At 43.0% G+C, this 20077-nt stretch overlaps 3 protein-coding genes across 5 annotated transcripts in view; 1 reads left to right on the top strand and 2 right to left on the bottom strand.

Moving 5' to 3' along the window:
• Positions 1-2605, bottom strand: part of LOC139218530 (E3 ubiquitin-protein ligase UHRF2-like) — a 28149-nt gene extending 25544 nt beyond the window's left edge. For both annotated transcript variants that reach the window (XM_070850120.1, XM_070850121.1), the window contains exon 1: positions 2267-2605. In XM_070850120.1, coding sequence (XP_070706221.1) covers positions 2267-2419 — 153 coding nt within the window. In that variant the 5' untranslated portion in view covers positions 2420-2605. The remainder of the gene's footprint in view (positions 1-2266) is intronic.
• Positions 2606-5653: 3048 nt separating this feature from the next.
• LOC139219117 (uncharacterized bromodomain-containing protein 10) lies at positions 5654-16101 on the top strand. 2 transcript variants are annotated; one of them, XM_070850916.1, is made up of 10 exons: positions 5654-5935; positions 6488-7223; positions 7830-8030; positions 8171-9798; positions 9963-10024; positions 10239-10328; positions 10449-10564; positions 10765-10970; positions 11158-13221; positions 13505-16101. In XM_070850916.1, exons 2-10 carry the CDS (start codon positions 6499-6501, stop codon positions 15454-15456), a joined length of 7044 nt encoding a protein of 2347 aa, XP_070707017.1. In that variant the 5' UTR covers positions 5654-5935; positions 6488-6498; the 3' UTR covers positions 15457-16101. The 2 variants fall into 2 exon arrangements, with proteins under 2 accessions (XP_070707017.1, XP_070707018.1); XM_070850917.1 differs by having other exon boundaries at positions 11158-13229; positions 13519-16101.
• Positions 16102-16284: 183 nt separating this feature from the next.
• Positions 16285-18888, bottom strand: mlana (melan-A). The gene is made up of 5 exons (XM_070850122.1): positions 18792-18888; positions 17751-17843; positions 17456-17552; positions 17179-17286; positions 16285-16531 (listed from the first exon to the last, which is right to left on the bottom strand). Exons 2-5 carry the CDS (start codon positions 17837-17839, stop codon positions 16463-16465), a joined length of 363 nt encoding a protein of 120 aa, XP_070706223.1. The 5' UTR covers positions 17840-17843; positions 18792-18888; the 3' UTR covers positions 16285-16462.
• Between the last annotated feature and the right edge of the window lie 1189 nt (positions 18889-20077).

Raw genomic sequence — 20077 nt, 5'->3', positions numbered from 1 at the left:
TATTATGTAGGCTGTTTGCCTCCTGGGGGCTCGTCTGTCTGGCTGAGTCATACTGTGTTAATATCAGCTTTGTCATATTCCACTAAAATACCAAATAAATGGCACCAGTGTCCTGGCCGCAGCCAGCATCTTTTGTTAATTACTGATAAAAAAGAGCTGATAGGGTAAAAACCTTCACGTTATACACACTAAAATACATAAGGTCAGTCTTTCTTTAATATTTTGATTCCTTTACATACTGAATGTTCACATATTTTAATAAAACTGAATATAAGAGAACATGCAGAATACACATTTTCCAGATATCGTTTGCATCCACTACTTTAACAGTTGCATGTATAATGAAAGTGTCTGCGTGCTCAAAAAAGTGAACCGCAGGCTTTGAGGCTTTGCACGCTGCATACAACCATCTGTCATGACACGCACAAACATATGGGTCAATGTCAGGACGGCAGCCTACAGTTCTCTTACCATTATCTTCCCTAACTGCTGGAAGTTAATAAGATCAAACTTGCTTCAATCACTATGAGGGAGAGGGGAAAGGTGCACAGTTCACGATAATATATGATCATCACATTTCTAAAACAACATCATGTAAGCGTGTCTGAAACTGCCATGTCAAAAGAAAAGTGGCTAAATGTCCCAGACTTGTGGCCTTAAAATTAAACACACTTAATATTATTTCGTACTGAACAATTATTGTAGTTTTTTTAATACTTTATAGTAGTTCCCCAACGTGAGCGACATAGTAATACTAGCCCAAATGTATTTTTCCCAGAGCACTAATGGTTTCCTTTTACTAAGAATTCTTTTATAGTTTATAGGATGTAGAACTTCTCAAGATCGACTGAAAAACCCTGTAAAATTTGATTGATACATTATATTTAATGACAAGTTGGGGTGGGCCATATGGACTGGATCTGTATTGTACAGTATAGTTATCACAGCATTACACTGAAACATAATGAAAACAGCACAGGTATCAGTTTTATTAACCACATGCTGGAAAGATTAAAGCCATGTAGATATCCATTATACTTTTAGTATTTGGCTAGAGCAAAAAAAACTTTTGTTAGAGTAGTTATTCTTAAACAGCATTGTGTGACGGAAAAACCTTAAGGTATAGTAATAATCATAATATGCTCGTATTTGAGAATTTGTCATGATTCAGTGTTATGGATGCTGCTTAGTTATGAAGTCTAGAGCATTTTTACAGGCTCCATTACTGACGTAATCAGACAGGTATGTGGTGCAATGAACCCAAACAGCTTTGAATTAGTGATGGCCTGAAATCAGCAATGATATCTAAAAAAAAAGACTACCTACCGAATTGTAGTGGAGAAAATGTGAACTTAAGCGGAGAACTTTGCCTGCCGACTATGTCACATTGATTGCACATCGCTGTTATAAACACTATAATGTCATGATGTTGATATTTCATCTGTTATGTCTATTACTAATACTGAATCACAAATCAGAATCATGCCACAGACATGAGGCCTAATGTTTGGAAACAGTCCTGAGTGGAATATAGCACACACATGGGCAGCATGGCACTCACCCATCTGAATGTGTGTTACAGGCCACTGTGGGTGCCTTGCTGCACTGCCAGGGTGTAAACACAACTACACTTGCTTTTAGATGTCAAGGCACGTGGAGACACGAGTCCCCTCCTCCCTGAAATTACCATTAACATCATCATAGCACCACATGCACCAGCCTGATGGCTCGTTAATGGGCTCACGACAGCTCAGAGCCACAAACACATAACAGAGATGGGGGGGGGGTGGATATAAATGTGGACACTTGGCTGGTGCATGTGTAAGCTGATTCGGTTTTTTTTAAAAAAAGAATGCATGCGGGCTATTTCTTTGCGCGGAACTACTTTTGGTATCCATGTGAGAGCAGCGGGCGATGATCTCTTTTCTCTCTCTCTCTCGATGTAAACAAACATGTCTACGGCGGAGAGACATTTGTTGCATGTACGTCTGCTCAGTGCGACCCAAACCAGTGTACCACGGCTGTCATGGAGCACCACACATCCATGTAATATCGCTCGTTTTTTCCCTCGAGGGCTGGCAAACCGCGCACCCCGGGTTCTTGCGCAAGAACTATTGGCGAATTCCTATCAAAACAGGAAGCTCGCATGGGTCCGAAACGGCCACAACACCAGAGAGGACCGCTCACTCTCCACCAGCACCAAACCCTGCCGAGGCATCAAAAAGCGACTGTTGCATGACGGGGTGACACAAAAATGTATGTTTACCTGCTTCCCTCGGTAGAACAGGCGCTGCTGCTGTGGGCTTACATTGAAGATGTCCTGTATTTTCAACCGTAAAGACTCAATTTTGGTCAATCTAGAAAGATCCTCAACGGTTCGCGTCTCCTTCCCGTCTATGGTACGAACCTGGATCCACATGGTTACGCCGCCCTGTTACGCCTCAGATAAATAGCGGATAAAGCAGGAATTTTGATACGAATATTGTTGTTGTTGGTTTTTTTTTTCCGGGGAGGGGGTAAAGGAGATAGAAACGAGAAACGTTCAGGGCTCCATCGCGCTCTCCTCTGCAGAGGTAACGTCGGACTGGCTCTCGCAGGAGGTGTCTCACATGAGGTCGCGGCGCCAAGCAAATCTCGCGAAATAACGTTGAAGCGAGCACAGTTTGCAGTTAAAGGCGCAGCTCTCCCTTTAATGTAAAAAAAAAAAAAATTAGGGCCTTAACTGTACAGCAGACTGCTATTAATGCGGTACCACTCAGCAGTCTTAGAATATGTCTGTGCAGAACACATAGGGACCACTTTCTCTATATGATGTGTCAGTGCACTTCCTCCTCCAAACCCAGGACCCCTGTGCAATTGAACGCAAAGTACATTTTCATCTACTTATTTATTTCCATTTTATGCTATTTTATTTTTCTGCTGCTCTACATTTCTGAGGAGAGTATTTCTACGTATAGTTTGTTTTTCTCATGTAGAAATTGTGAATACAGCTTGCACTTCCTTCTGTGACCCTGTGTTGTAAGAATGACTAAATAAACCTTGTATTTTTTTACACCACATTTGCAAATGTACATTTAAAATATGAGCACAAAAAGAATCATAGCCAAAGTTTTATCTAATTTAGCCAGTATGTAGTAAAGTAATTCTGGCACGGGCCGTTCTTCTGTATAAAGTGTGCTTCTGATACTTTAATAATATTTTTTCTCGGTTAAGATTTTTAATGCTTTGTACTTGCAGTGAGTGCATCATTGTATTGCTAATTTTAGGCCACTTAAGTGAAACTTGTGAATGTTTCCGCCACCAGTGGGCCAGACAAACCTGCTTGGAGCCGCTGGGGCTCCATTAACCTCCTGTTCCTCCCCCTCTCTGTGCACAGCATTCCTAGGCTGGAATATTACATAGTCCCAGGTTTACTGTGCGGGCAACTTGATTAAATACAAAGTCATTCAGGCATGATGTAGGCACAGTATCAGCTGAGATAACTAAGGTCTTAAAACTAGACTTTGACACAGATTCTTCAAGGCAAGATCACCCCATTTGACTTGTCTTCTGATATTGAGTTTTAGAGCATATCACCATATTCTCAAAGGTTTTTACTGGCCCATGGCAGTCAGGGAACCCGAGGCGTTAATGGGCGTTAATCCAGTTTTGGTTAAATGTAGTGGTATATGATAGGAGTGACCTATGAAATACTTAAGTCTATTGTGTTCCCAACAAGATAATTACAACTGCAGCACATTCAGAATTCTGTTGACATAGTTCTGACAAGAACCAGTAAACTTGAGCCCACTGGCTACCAGTAGGTTATAGAACTGATTAGAAAGTGCTGCTGCCTGTTCACAATCATCATTTAATACCCTTGGGCCAAAATGTAGGCCTATATGTCTGGTATGCCTGAAAAATAAACAATATAGGTGTTAAGATCTCTATAGGTAGCAGTCAGCTATTGGTTCCTGGACTCAGAACCAAAGTGGTGTTTAGCTGCTATTCTGCACACAGATGGAAACATCATGCTTTAGTCGCTTTCAAATTTAGATTAAAACCTGTTTCCCTGTGCCTGTGTTTTTATTGCTACAGCTTACCACTGCACTTATTTTTTTATTTTAGTTTTCCTCTTTATTTTAAATGTTGTCATATATTCCATGGACTTATTCAAAAACCTTTGAAGCCTTTGCCTTTACAGAAAAATCTTTTTTGCATAGGTTAACTGGACAGAGGAGCATAAAGAATCTTTAAATTCATACATTTTATGTTAGAATACCGGCCTCTGAAATACACTTTATTATGAGATTACCCATGTGATATTGGTACCATTGTAATATAATGATGAATTATAATACATTTTTCAAATAGAAAAAACAAACAAACATAATTACGAGCAAATCAAAGCCGTTTTTTCATGCATTGCCTATAAAGTCTTTCCTAATACACAATAATAGTGTCTCTGCCTGTGTCCCTTATAATATTTGTGCACACCAGTGCAATGCACATTGAGGAATTTTTCATCACTGTGTATTTAAAAGGCCTATATTGGACTGAAACCCCTTTGCCTGAAAATACCTGCAAGCTGAGCTAAAATCTCTGTATGCCTCTCGTGGCTTATTGCTTAATTAACAATTGTCCCAGCAGGAGACCTTCTCGGTGTGCCACTGGCAAGTTTGTAACTGTCAGTGTGAGAGAGTGATGCATCTGCAAGATTTCCTGACACTGCATCTTCTGTCCTTTGCTCATGTGACTTTAAAAAAAACACACAAACAGCTATGCTTCATGTATTCAAGGACACTTTTAACACACCAGTCTGGCCTTCACACGACTCTTATGAGAGTTGAAATTGATGGGACTCTCTTGCCCTGACAACATTCAACATTCTCAGGCAGAGTGCAAATCCTGCCATAGATCTGACACACACACAAGTTACAAACATAGCCAGGAGAGCCAGATGTGGTGGAGCTTTCCAGAGGTGGTAAATAGCTTAAGGTTCAGAGCAACCTGGCAGACTAAATAGAGGGCAAAAGAAGAAGTCGCTACACCCACGAGTGCGAGATGAGACGTTCACAACGGTCTGCTGTGCATTAGTGAACAGCGACATCTAGCGGTTAAAGCGAGCCACGACTGCTGCTCGAGACCACACTACATAGAACAGCTAGTAATGAGTCTCCAGGAACTGGTTTGAAGACACTTAAGCGCTCAAGTTATGAATGAGAGTTTACAGTCTGCTGCTGTTGATACGTCGTTGCGGACAGTAGCAGATGTGCAGTCCCCCCCCCCCCTCGAATAACAGCCGTCTCGATGTGCTGCTCTTTCAATGTGACAGCCACATTACGGTTAATAAAGCAGCGTTAAAGCGAGCGCGTGTCTGCAAGAGCTCCAAAAAGCAAAATAACTATTTAGTGTGACACGCGACCAGCTAGCTACGTAAGGCTGCGCACATTTGCATCGGGCGCACGCAGGGTGGAAGTGAAGGTACTGTAGTCTTCGAGCAAGCCAGTCAGAGTAACGCTAGTCGGATACCAGCTTTTTGTAAAGCCAACAGGGTTCAGAGGAAATCCCACACATGGTGAACCTAGCATTTTTACGTGTCACAAAGTAGCTGTCAACTCTGAAACCTAGCGGGTTAGCTGGATGGCTAGTGATAATGAACTGTTATGCATTGTCGGACAATCGGCGAGTGTTACTCCGGCTAATGCTCCTTTAGCCATCTTGCTGTCACTGACATGACTCTGTGCGCTGACGACACGAGATGTCTGCATAACTTTTTATCTACTGGACATTTAAATGCTACAAAATTTTCATTATGGACAGCGAACGCAGCAACTGCAGGCCCCAGATTGGAGACAATAGCAAGCTAACCTAGCTAGCAGGCTGTAGTGGCTGCTAAGCTTGCTAAAAGCGGTTTTGCTCGGTGCGTGTGTGGAGCCGCACTGAAAACGTCAAGGTATGTTGTTTAACCAACCAATCTCTGCCTCTGGTCAGTCTGTTTTGGTCTTATTTTGCACGTCATCACTAGACGGGACGTGATAAGGGAGTGCTGCAGATCTCTCTATGAGCTAGCAGAACAAACTTTGTTTACTTGTTTTTGTTTTAACCACCGTTAGCTAGCTAGCTCGCTAATAGCTATGGAAGCTAGCAAGCGTTGATCCGGTGAAAAGAAAAAAAGTTTGTAAAGATCAGGCAGGTAGTTTAAGTTCAGCTGCTAGTAATTTAGACACAAGGTTAACATCCCAGTTTCTCATCATGTGGCCTTAGTAATGTGAGCACCGGCCATCACAAAAATTGTAATGTCAGCAAACTTAGCCTAACGATCTTAGGTATGTTAGGTATGAACATCTCATTTCCTTGCTGCATTTTATTTTGGGCCAAGCAATATAAATGCTCAGGGATAAGTGTTTACCTACCGTGATCTAGTTTCTCCTTACATCAAAATAATTATGGAATGCTGTTTGCAAATTCAAAGTTCACCATAGATGACACCTGTTACCCACTTCAGGTGCATGCACCATGGATCAGGAGGATGTGACAGACCAAATCACAGCAGCAGCTTGTAGCCAACTGTTGTTCCACAACCAAGACCTGACTGTGACTGACCAAGACTCAGCACCCCTGCACCCTGGCTTAGACATCATGTCTTCACAATCCAAATGGGTGAGAAGCAGCTCTGAAAATACTGATCTGGTCACAAACAAGGATGGACTCTGTAATGGCACCTGTGAAGTTGGGACCATGGTAGCATTGCACTGTCATGGCGACAGCGGAGATGTTGCTGCTGAGGGTGAACACCTTGCACTGAGCAATGATGGCATGTCGGAGTTCTCTAACAGTGACCTCTCTTTGCCTGAGGTCTGCATTTCCACCAACAGCAATAGCTTTGAGGAGGATATGAACTATGAGGTCCAGCAAGCTTATAGGATATTCACTGGATTTCTCTTGGACAAGCACAAAGGGATCACCAGCCCGTTCCTTCATCCCATAGGCCACCAGGAGGCCCAGCATGGCATTGGAGGGGTCCGTGGCTGGGGTCAGGCACATCTCAGGCAGTCGATGTGCTTACGAAGAATGGAGGAGAAGTTTATCAACCAAGAGTATGAGACCATAACAGAGTTTGTTGCAGACTTCAGACTGATGTTGGAGAACTGTTACCGCTACCATGGGGTGGACCACTGGATATCCAAACAGGCTCAAAAGCTGGAAATCATGCTGGAGCAGAAGCTTACGTTGCTATCCAGGTAAACATTATGAAAGGACACTGTTGAAATGAATTGCTTAGCTGGCAAATGTTGAAAACCAATAGACAGCTGAAATAATACATCATATGTTAATGTTGCTGGGTAACAAATGTTGAACTGGCAATGTTAACTCCCAACATTTAGTAGATGCAATTTTGGAATTATACTAGTAAAATGACTTAATTGCCAGCTAGTGTTTCTACACAACAGAAATATAAATTGCCAATAGTATATTTATTTTTATTGTTGTTGTCATTGTTAATATTATTATTGTTATACAATGACTGATAATGAGAGAATAGGAGTCTAGTGTTTAGCAGCATACAATGATCCCACAATCATCCTATAATTGATCAGATTTACTCAGTTATGTATTATGTAATAGCCGCAAAAACATGTTTTATGCAGCTTTGGTTTCTTACATATTTAGTGGAAATGTACTGTCTGTTTAGACGTGTGTGTGTGTGTATATGTATGTGTGTATATGTATATATATGTGTATATGTGTATACACACTGTACTTCCACCAGTCCTGACAGCTACCATCAAGAAACTGTAATCATATCGACTCATCAATTTTTTCCCCCTCTCTGTCTGTCAAACTAGGACGCTGCGAGAAAAGACGACCTTGTCAGTAACTTCTAAAGGACGTTTTGGTGCAGAGGAGGAACGAGGTACAGGGGGCACCTCCACTAGGAGAAGACTGGCACCTCGGAGCCTAGCTACCATTACTGTTGGGGGTCATGAGTCTATCATGGTCCAGACCCTCCGATTGGAAGAGCAGCAGAAGGCCAAGGAGGAGAAAAGGTGAGTGAATATTTGAGAATAGAAGACAAAATGTTGCTGTCACAAGTTGACTTTTTTTTATTTGATGTAATATTACAAGAAATGTTTAAAAATGTTAAGCGAACTCCCCAACAATCTACATATCTTTTCTGACTTTTCAGGCAACGTGAGCTTGAGAAGAAAGAGGCAGAGGAAATGTCAGCCAAAGAGGTGGAAGAATGGGAGCAAACTCTGTTGTCTCAAGCTTCCCCCCACACTGTGGGCACACTTTGGGAACTCCCTGCTATAGGCCACTTCCTCTGCCTGGCTCAGACTGCCCTTAACCTCCCAGAGATTGTATTTTTTGAGCTAGAGCGTTGTTTGCTGATGCCACGCTGCAGCCTCCTCCTGTCAAAAATTATGTCTTCCCTACTGTCCCCACCCCAGCGGAGGGCCACTCTGCATCGCCGGCCTGCCCTGCCTTACCGCCGCTGGGAATCAGAGCTCAGGCAGCGGGTCATGGGGTGGTATCGAGCTGTTGGTGCCTCCCATGATCAGCCAGGTCGGGCTGAGCAGCTGGGACTCTGCCACCAATTTTTCAACATCCTTGGGGAGGTGAGTCCTTTGGAGGAGAAACCCTTTCACTCGCTGCCCTTCTACCAGCGAGTATGGCTTCTGAAGGCGCTGTGTGATCATGTGTATGAGACACAGAAAGATGTGCAGGATGCTCTGCTGTCCCAACCTATCCATGAATGTAGGGAGTCTATTTTGGGCTATGACAGCAAGGAGAATGCCTACATACATTTCCCACATTTCTGCGGGGCAGACCTGAGGATCTACTGCCAGAGTCCTAGCACATCCCCAATTTTTCCTTTCCCCTCTGTATGGGTCAAGAGGGTTGAGCCAGGGACAGAGGGTGAAGAGTCGGATGGAATGAAGGATGATGGGGTGAAAAGTGACATGGAGTGTTATGGAGAGTCCATGGACACAGGAGAGTCTGAAGATTTTGGAAATGGGAGCACAGAGACACATGGGGATTTCAAAGGCGAAAATGGGGATGAAGAGGAAGATGAAAAAAGGTTTAAATCGTGGTCACTCAAAAATGAGGAGGCGTCTGAATCGGGGTCATCTGATGGAGACTTCTGTGAAGACTCTAAATTGGACTTAAAAATACACACTAACTCTTTATCCCTTTCACACACTAGCCCTGTTGGAGGAGGTGGTGTGGAAATTAATATGAAGGAAGAGACTGTTGAGTTGGAGCATCAATCCAAGCGACTCACATTAAAGCAGGAGCGGGGCTTCACATTGGGCTCAGTGCGCACCATTAAAGCAGAAACTGAGGAGCCCTGTCTTAGTGTAGGGGAGCACAGCTACACAGGCAGGTCACCTGCTCGCTCATTGAATCTGGCCTCCCCAACCAAACCAGAGGGCCTCAAAATGGAGGGAGGAAGTCCCAGTCACGGACACCAAAGATCTTCCTGTTTGGTATGTTGTAAAAGTGAAACATGTAATGTTAAATTTGAGGAGAATGACTGCTGCTGTGGCACATCAGAGTTAGCAACACAGTTGTCCTCTGAGAGTTCTCAAAACTCAAATGAAGAAAAGGTGAATGACAAAATGTGGACTAAAAAAAAAAAGCGGAAGAAAAAGCGAGGCAAGGAACAGCTGCTGAGGGTGAAAGGAGAGCACAAGCAGCTGCAGCACGTGGACAGGATGAGGCTGTTCCCAGCTGAGGCTGCCAAGTCTGCAGTGCGGAGGGTTGCCACAACGATCAAAAGAAAAGACAAGAAGAAAAAACATAAAACAAGTGAGAAAAAAGCTCAATGTTGATGTCGGTAGAATTCTTCTGGTATTGCATCAAGCTCATAATAAATAAGCATTCAAAGTGTCATATGGGATATTTTCTGTATTCAGTTTATTTTTTTCCAATAATATCATGTTCATTGACTGTATCCCTTATCTTGTTGACAGGAAAAAAGCTTGAAGCTTCAAAGAAAATTAAAGATGAACCTGCTGTTGAGCCATCATTTAAGGTAGTCACACTCATGTTAGAATACACAATACACACTGTTTATTTCTCAGTCGGTGTAATTTCAATGCTGTTTTACCTCAGCAATCAATTAAAAGATCATTTTACATCTATTTTATAGTCCTCGTTGATGCCTCATCATTTCTCTGCCCCTCATTTTTTCTTGTCTCTCTTTCTTTATGAAGATTTTCTCATTTGATCTGTTATTACTCCTGCAGTTGGTATGCACCAGTCTTGAGGAGCTGCGAGAGCTGATCAGTAAGACAGAAGATGAGCTTGATGACCTTGAGAGCACCAAAAAGAGATTGGTATGTGACAATCTTAGTTCTGTCAAGATGATTTACTGATACAACTTGCTCCCTCATTTCCCAGTGTTTTTAATGTTGGTGACTTGACAAAGAATCCCCTTTGCGTGTTGGAACTGACAGGGTCGGTGGTATTATAGGAAAGAAGCAGTGAAAGACCTCCACAGCACTCTAATCAGACTACTGAATGAACTATCACCCTGGGAACCCAAACTTGTCAAGGCCTACCAAAGGAATAGGTACAACTCAGTTGAGATTTTGAATCACACCTTCATTGATGCTTAAAAAAAATAAAATAAAAATCATGATAATAAATCTTAGTCTTGTGCAGCTGACCACCACAAAGCATATTGAGCACAATTTCAGTTGAATAGCTATATCTTTGCTGGACTAGAGAAAACCGTTTGTCCTATTATTTCTGTTCTTGCTTCTCCATCAGGCTTCGTTTGAAGAAGGAATTTGATGATTTCAAGAAGCACCCAGAGTACAATAACTTTGTGCGTGAGGAGTGTATTACATCATCATCATCAGACGATGATGAAGAGAGGAATTTTGGGAAGGAGGTTTGTTCATTCTCTGATCATTATAGAAGATCAGAAGAGGAAGACCTGGAGCATATGGTTCCCAGAAGTCTTTGGAGTGGAGGTAAAGTAATAAGAATAGAACATTTGAACTTGGGTTTTGGACTGAAATCATGCTTAACAGGTCCTAACGTGCAGTTAAAAGACACAAGTTTAAGCACATTTAACTGTGTTGTATGTATGTCACTTGAAGTCATGTAGATGGGTAATTGATCAGTGCATCCCTAATGACATTTCTATTATGTTCTCAGCAAGCACCAGGGAGTTTGCGGCTGAGTCTACTGGAGAAAGAATGGCCACTCATGTACCTGTCAACTACCTAAAACAGCCTCTGGTCAGCACAGAGAAAGGCATCAGTCTGCTGCCAAGAGATCAGACTAGCAGCAGTAACATTACTACTGCTGAATCTGCACCTTGTTTAGAATCAACCCCATCAAAACAATCCAGAGATTCTAACTCGGCATGGGCAGTAAAGGTGCCTGCCCAGGCTTCACTGTCATCCAGAGCCCCCATCCTCCACCCCACCACTGGACTACCTAAGGGCTACACGCCCATCCCCACCCTGCTGGCTAAGAGTGTGGGAAACAAAGTGACCTTAATGAAACGGCCTGCTGAATGCCCAGGGGTCAACAGTGTAGATAGACAGACAAAAGTGTCTTTGGTTTCCCTGCCTACCTCTGCGCTGACGACCACAAAACTTTCAAAAGCACAAAGTTCTCCATCCAGTTCCCAGCAGAATTCACAACAAATGCAGGCACAAGGACTGCAACAGATGGAGGTAAGACAGCCAGGGATGACCACAGCTAAGGCAGCTCTTCCTAAATCACCACAGGCCAATCCAACCAAGACTGTACCAAAAAGTCCTGTCCAAGTGGTGTACAGGGGACCTGAGAAGCTGGGTCATCTTGTACGGAAAGACAGCAGCAGCAGCAGCAGCAGCCCAGTCAAAATCTCTGTTAATCCTATTGTGGCTCACAACACTGGTGAGAAGATCATGCAGCAAGTGGTGATTCTGCCTTCTAACCTACTCATTCACAAAACCGAAGAACAGGTGTCGTCTTTAGATCAACAACAGTCTAAAGGCATTCAGGTCCCAGTTTCCAAAATGGCCAGCACCTTATGTATGTCCACCAATGTGCCTGGGTTCAGCATTCCCGAAAGCAAAATCCCTGTTCAGCAAGTGGCTCCACTAAAAGATGCCAAGGCATGGAGGACCTCCTCTCCTTCTGTTTCTCCTTGTCTGGAACAGGGGACCCAAAACACAGCAGATTTCAAGGGGACACAAATCTGCAACCCCCAAGCTAGCACAACACAAGGTGCCATACCCAGCCCGTCACCCATCACAGCTCCTTCTAGTGCAATTTCTACTGAGCCTATTAAATCTACAGTCCCTAAACAGGAGCTTAAGACTGTGTGTATCCGTGACTCACAGTCAATCCTTGTAACAACCAGAGGAGGCAACACAGGCATCGTCAAAGTCCAGACATCCTCAGACCAGAGTGCACTTGGTTCTTTCCGAAATAGTCCAGTCATCACCATCTCACCTCAATTTAAAGCTTTCCTCGTATCCAAGACATCACAGACTCCTCCTCCTTCTGCTCCTGCACAGACTTCCCCTTGCACCATCCCAACAGGAACAAGTATCTCTGTGGCCCAACCTCAGAAACTGCTTCATTCAGTATTAAAGTCCCCTTCCACTGTCACAACTCCCATGCTCCCTGCAGTCACTGGTAGCATTCCCATTATAGGCCCAGGAAGCCAGATTGCAGATACTACTGTTGCTTTAAGGCAAGCCTCCAACACCACAGCTGGTTCTGTAGTTTCAACACAGATTGGTCAGCTAGCACAGACGGCTGCTGCTGGTTCTCATTTTCAAGCTTCAATAGGGAAAAACACTGTTGTCCCTTCGCAGAGTAGTTCTGGTGTTCCTCGAGTTCTCAAACAAGCAGAGTGTGTCAGCAAGACGGGAGTGAAACGGGCCAGTACAGATGAGAGATCCCAAGTGACTAAATTCATCCTGGTTACTCCTCCATCGTCCTCTGCCTCAAGTGTAGCCTTATCAAAAGGTTCACCGTCTTCCACAAAAACACTTCCTAGTTCAAGAGTAATGTTCATCAGCCAGCCCACAGCAACATCACCCTCCACTTCAGTGGGAAGCATTCCAAAGCAGGCGATAGCAACAGTCACTAGTGGACAGCTGCTGACTACTTCATTATCAAGTAAGAATCTAAAGATGGGATTAAGTTCAGGCCAACCTGTTGGCAGTGTTAACTCAGAAGCATTGCCCAAGGCCAAGAACATCACTCTGCCTTCAGGTGCGTTTGTTTCATGTGATATTTTGTCTGTGTTCTTATTGGGGTATCTTGTGGTAGTTTCAGTCAGTCATTTTGGAAGAATGGCACATGATACATTTGTACATGTAGACTTCATAATGTAATCTGAAGCTGTTTTAGATGCTGCAATATTTAGTAGTTTAGATATTGTATTAAAGTGGTAATACTCATACTATAATTACAGCTCCATATCAGTGTTGAACTATTGAATAAAATATATATACATATACATATATATATAATAAGATAAATCTTATGTCTCCAGGAGTTCAAGTCCAGTTGTCAGGGAAAACAACAACCATTGGACAGACCATTGGTGCCCTGTCACGTTCTCCTTCGAAGAGCACACCGGCATCTGTCTCGGATTCAGGGTGTCCAACAGCCACCACCACTGGACTGGTCCCGGTCACAAGTTCAAACACCATCACAAGCTGTTCTGCCCAGCTTAACTCGCATGCTTCTCTGACCACCAGGTCACAGCTCCAGGGGCTCCCTGTCTACACTATGATCTCCCAACCATGCTCTTCCACATTCACATCTTCTACTGCCACTCTACCTGCAGGAAACATGATAAAGAAGGACCTTGGTATGCAGGCAAACATACTGTCCAGCAGCTTTCCTGCTCAGGTAATCACTACCGTGCAAAATTGCCCAGCCAAGACCTCCACACCCACACTTGTCCGTCAGCCTTCAAATATCCAAAGTGGCATTGCTGAGGAAACCACTTCCTGCTTATCTTCTTCTCAACTTGCACTCAATAAAACCCAAACACCAATCTCCTCAGTAACCACCTCCTCTGCTACAGGCACAATCCAGCAGAGGATCGTCATCAACACCTCTACACCCCTTGCTGCTGGCACACAGATCCTCCTTAACAATGCACGTTTTGTAGTCCCTCCCCAGGGTTTGGGTCCAGGCAGCCATGTCCTTATCATCTCTAGCACTGCACCACAACAAGTGCCTACTGCCAGTACTACCATTACTGGAGCATCGTTACCTCCCCAAGGGGCGAGCCATGTCACTGTAGCCCCTCGAGCACCCCTCTTACCCCAATCCCCAGCCAGGCTGCCTGGTGTGCCAGCTGCAAGTTCTCCATTTGTAGCATGCACACCTGCTGTTGGTCCATCATTGCTAGCTAAACCTCCAAATGTCATGCCAGTCCAACTAACAGGCACACCTAGCCTGGGCTCGACGTTTTTACCCAGTAAAACAAATGTAGTATCTGCTCTGCCTAGGTTTTCAGCTGCGCAGGCTTGTAACTTTGCATCACCTTCTGTAGGTACATCCAGTCTGGTCTCATCCCCGCCAAGGCTAAGCAGTCTACCGGCTTTAGTTTCCCCAGTGGTAACCAGTACCTCAGCACTGGCTACTATCAGGTTAGCTGCTGGTACACCCACACGAGCTGAATGTCCATCAACAATTTCACCCACAGTAGCACCCCCCTTGTCCAGATTGTCTGCAACTCTATCATCCTTGCCCTTTTTACCTAGTCCATCAGCTGTTTCCCTGCCCAGCCCTGTCATACCAGGTCCTACACCCCTCTCCTCAGCTGCAGCTCCTGTGGTGGCAGGAACGCCAGCTTTGCATTCTTCTCTTCCTGCCCAGCACGTGATTTCAGTAACAGCCCCAGGCCCAGGCATACAGCCCCAGCAGACCTCAACTGGAATTGCAGCACCCTCCACTGCTCTGTCAATCAGAAAAACGGTTCCTGTAGTCATGCAACCAGTGCTTACTGGTACACGGACACAAGTACTGCCAACAGTGGCTGTCCCACCAATTGTAAGTGCAGTTTCTAGGATGCAGACACTGCCGATTGCTACGGTTCCACCTATCGGAAGCACTGTCAACACTGTTGAAACAGCACCTCTTGTGACCGCCCCTTCATCTAGCAGCACTGTAATAATCACTCCAACTCAACCAATCACATCAATGAAGACAAACAACACCATCCACCCACCTGTTGTTCTGACCAATCAAACACTTGGAAAGCACTCTCTGCAGACCTCATCCATAGGTATGCATACCAATGTAGCATCCAAACTACTCATTAGTCCTGATGGCGCTGTTTTGAACACAATTCAGTCCCAGGTCAATCCCGCAGAGTTGACTGCCTGCCCCAAACCACTGGATGGACTTGTGGTTAGTCCCAACAGTTCCACTGGAGCACTACACACACATGATTCCTCTTTACAGCCTTCACAGGCAGACAGAAAGTAACTGAGACTGTGCCAGCTCTGTGAGGACTCGGACATCACTTTTCAGCTGCTTAGTTTTGGTAAGGCTCCTATTCATTGCTTATAGTAATTCTGGGGTTAGTTAAAAAAATGCTTTTCAACTGTAGTTTGACATGTTACTTACATTTAGGATATAGTGAGTTATACCCTCTGGTTAGATCATCTTATGTAAACTGTATGGTCAATCAGACATACTGGAATTGTATACTGTGATGGTTTTCTCAAGGGAAAACTGTTGAGGTTGCCCTCATGAATGAATGTTATAGACTCTTGACTTTCCTTTTTTTTAATGTCATGGCCAGTAACGACAACTGTTATAACAAATCAGTAGAATGGGAGGGTAGATAAAATGAATTTCAACTCAAGCTTTTGTAATACTTTTCAATGCCATTAGATACTGCTTCAAGAAGTTATAATTGGGATACCATTCATTGGTAAAACAACTTCTACTTTATCTGTCAGTTTGAACAATACAACTGAACACATCCAGATTTTGTCATGTCTTTTTTTCCAACTAGTTGCTGTTTGAAAACTACATTTTACTTTTTAGAAATATAAATAAACTAATAGATGAATTTGTACTACATGTTTGAGCCCATTAAAAATGTTTGAAGTCACATTTATTTATTTTTACCATATAGGTTTTTCAAAAATATTTACTAGGTACATTTTCATTGAACAAATGTGGACATTACTACATGGAAATAAACAATGCGACTGTCCTTAACAAGTGTGCTTGAACTGTTTCTACACACAGACACACTCTCCTGTGAAATTGTCTTATATTGTTTATTGAAACAACCTACAGTATATACATTGTGTTTGTTCATTTGAATAATTTTACAAAGTGAGGGATACAATAGTTTGACCTATTTGTGTGGCTACAGAGCATAAGGAACCATATTGACAGTGACATCAGATGAAGTTGAGACTTTGTTTTCCACTATTTTCCTCTCTGCAGACATCTGTCCATCTTCTACAGACGTCCTTTAGGGAGAATATGGAGGAGGCAGTGGCCCAGAGGAAATCTTTTCATAGGCTGGAGGTGCATTAGGAATCTGCAGAAGATTAAAACAAATACATCCAAAATAAATTGCAGAAAATTGAGAGAAATTCAGCATCATATCTAGAAGCTTAAGACACTGTGGGCTTGACAAACTTTGGTCTTTGTATCGATGAACTTAACAGCGAGTCCAGTCTGATTAAAATGCTCTCTTCTCTTTTAGAACTCTTAGTAACTGATAGAGAGGGATAGGCATTGTTAAAAGAGTGTTTTTGTGCTTTTGCAACTTCATCTCATATGAGAGGGTGCTGATCTGACCCCCCTCCCTTCACTTTTCCCACACACATGGATACACATACCTCCCTTGGGAATAAAACATTTTAATACCTACCCCTAGTCTGGTGACACAATAATCTCTCCTCCATTGCATCAACTTCACGTGCTCTACACCATGTTCAGATCCCTGAGGCTTTGTACTAAACAAGTACCCTCTGTTGTGGACTGCAGGCTGGACAGAGTCTGCCCTCTAGTTAACTCTTCATTGGTAATGTATAAAAAAATGATATAACAATTTAAGTTCCCGTGTCCAGTTGTTAAATGTGTTATCAATTTTTCCTGACATTAAAAATACTTGACTTAGGGCCATGGAGATAAAGTGGAGGGCCAGTAAAGTCAGTCATGAGGTAACAGCCTGTCCCTCACCGCAGGTCGGAAGCTGCCAAAATCAGTTAATGGCATCTTGTTATCTGCTGAAGGTCCTGCCTCTGAGTACTGGCCCCCTGTGTAACCTTGTGGCCCCGATCTAGGGCTCTGAGGGGGAGAGAAAGATGTGTTAGAAGTTGTGGGAATATATCAAGAAATGAGGACAGGGTAATATACTGCAGAAGCATTCAATAGCTAGAAAATTACAGATAAATCCTCACTTTAAGTAGAAAGTAGGTCAGCTAGAACTCAATTAAAGGAAGTGTGATGGTCTCACCCTGATTATTTTGTAGCCACTCCTCTTCTTGAAGTACCAGCATCCCAGAACGAGGAGAGCTGCCAGGATGACCACCAGCAGAACTATTCCCACTGCCCTGTGGTGGACGACACAGAGAAAGACACATTTTTGTTTTATGGCTTCACCTATTACTTAGGCATATCAGTTTTACATTCACCACACTATAACTGTACACAATAGATTCATGTAGGGAGAGTTGATACCAGAATACAAAAGTCCTATGGTGCAAATCAAGGTGCTGATTCCTGATTGCAAAATGAAATTATATACATACTCCTCAGCTCTGACGTTTCCCCGTCTGCTGCTGGAAAAATAAATGTTGAAGTCTCCCCGAGGCATCCCGTCGGTATGATTACACCGCATCCAGCTGAAAGTCAACAGAAAACCACTTTATTCACAGAGCAAGTGCAATGTACTATATAGTGACTAACTACTTTAAACATCTATAAATCACACCCACTTTCACCTGTATATAAAGGTCCACAATGGCTGATATAATCATAAAAGCTAGACTATGTGTCACGTGTCAAAACAGTCTGCTGTACTGAACACCAAATGTGCTTTTGTCAAGAGCAATACTCAACATTATTCCCACTCCTGGATGCATGGATCCATGTACCAGATCACCAGCAACAATATGCAGGACATTGTCTTGAAACACTTGACCACACTGTAGAAACAGCATTCTTGTCCTTTACAGTATAGCTATCATCCCTTTTCTTCACTTCATTGTATGCCATTAAGATAAAGCAATAGGAAAGTTCAAATATGTATGAAAATGTAACACATTTACCATTTTTACCGCACAATATTAAAGGATTTCCTATGTAAAAACCGTAACCTTTTTTGCAGAAGCAGCATTTACACATTCAGATAAAGATCATGTTCTGCTGATTAAAATAAAAGTGTATGGCTTCTTCATGGATCACTGGCCTCACTACTCAGGGCATGTATTTTCATCCTCTCTCACCTGGTATTGACTGATTCTATTCAAATCAACTGGCTTTATTGGCATGAAAGATATAGGATGTTGCCAAAGCATCATAAATAAATGAAAAGGCAAAATCCAGTGTGTCCAATTATTTGGACAAACATTGAAACTGATTAGTTAATCATGGATACAGTATACACTGGATTCCCTCTCTTGCCCAGTGCTGAGCCACTAAAGACTGATCTTACTACTGGCTGATCAATGCTAGAAAGATACAGAATACATATGATTAAGATACACAACTCTAAGTAAAACCAGGCTCAGGTTGCATAAAAGATGTAACATCTGTGCAGTATCAGTCAAAAATGAATACAACAAACTTACCAAATAGGATAATTAGATAGCAGAGAGCAGTTCCTCGATGTGGTTGGGATGCTTTCTCAAAAAGACTGGACCTTCAGAGCTCCGTGTGACTTCACTCCTCAAAAAATCCTGCCTCAGTGTGCCGGAGAGCAGGCAGGAGCACTAAACCCTCATGACCGTCATGGGTTACAGGCTCATGGTTAAACCCATTGAAGCAGAGTAATTACCGTGAAACCCCGCGGTCCTGAACGCAACATTATTATCCACTCGTGAAACTACAGGCGTCAGCTGCTTGCTTTTGAAAGTGCGTGTGTGTGTGTGTGTGTGTGTGTGAGAAAGTAAATGATTGAGTGTAGTAATGTTATTTCATAGGCCTACTTAACGCCTTCAGTCCGTTCAATGATAATAATGATATGGGGGGAAAAGCATCAGACTAAACGCCAAATTCAATACCATAGCAAGCTATAGGTGCTGTTATGGTTGTATCATAGAAGATAGAAAAATACCATAAAGGTAGTGTTGGGTATTATAGGCGCCCTATCAAAATAATGTTCAGTTAAAAAACTCTTATTAAAAGTGAAAAAAAATATATAGATTATGATTTGAAATATAAATGTTTTTTCAGATAATCAAAATGGACATGCCAAAATCCTAAAAGGGTGAGTTGCACAAGTGAGTTGCACGAAAGTGAAAAGTCTGCTTTAGTCTTTCTCCACAAGAGGGAGACAAACATCTGTTTATGAGGCGGTCTTTATTAGTCTTGACTTGGCTGAAAACCAATGCTTCATGATCTGTTACTGTGCATCGGTGAATGCTTTCATTTGGCCGGGGTGGGGGACTTTTGCAGCCTTGGGTGACGCTGGGTACGTTTACAGGGGGAGGCAGTCAGCTGATTGTTCATGTGTTGTGGTGTCAAGCGCAACTTAGTTGAATAGACAGGGCGGAGTTGAAAAAGAAGGACATCTGATCACAAAAAAATAATTATAATATATATATATAAAGTTTAATCTTTTCTTAGGAGAGTGACTAGATCCCCGTTAGTGCAGCATAATGTGGGAAAGATTGCACGTGAAGTTCTACCGACCAAACCTTTAAATCTCCTCACGTAAACATCACAGACCAATGTGATGCTATCATACTGAATTTCATTATTTCCACTAATAATGTATCATGTATTAACATGCAAGGATCCCGGCAGTAATAGGCGATGATTAGCGATCACAGGCGGATGGTGAGCGTTAGTTCGCTCGGCTCCCTACCGGCTGAGGGAGTTATTCCTTTTACCGGTTCTTCCGGTCGGCATTTTG

Source organism: Pempheris klunzingeri, chromosome 19, assembly GCF_042242105.1.
Source record: "Pempheris klunzingeri isolate RE-2024b chromosome 19, fPemKlu1.hap1, whole genome shotgun sequence".
Taxonomy (NCBI): Eukaryota; Metazoa; Chordata; class Actinopteri; order Acropomatiformes; family Pempheridae; genus Pempheris; species Pempheris klunzingeri.
This window is presented reverse-complemented; position numbering and strand designations above follow the sequence as displayed.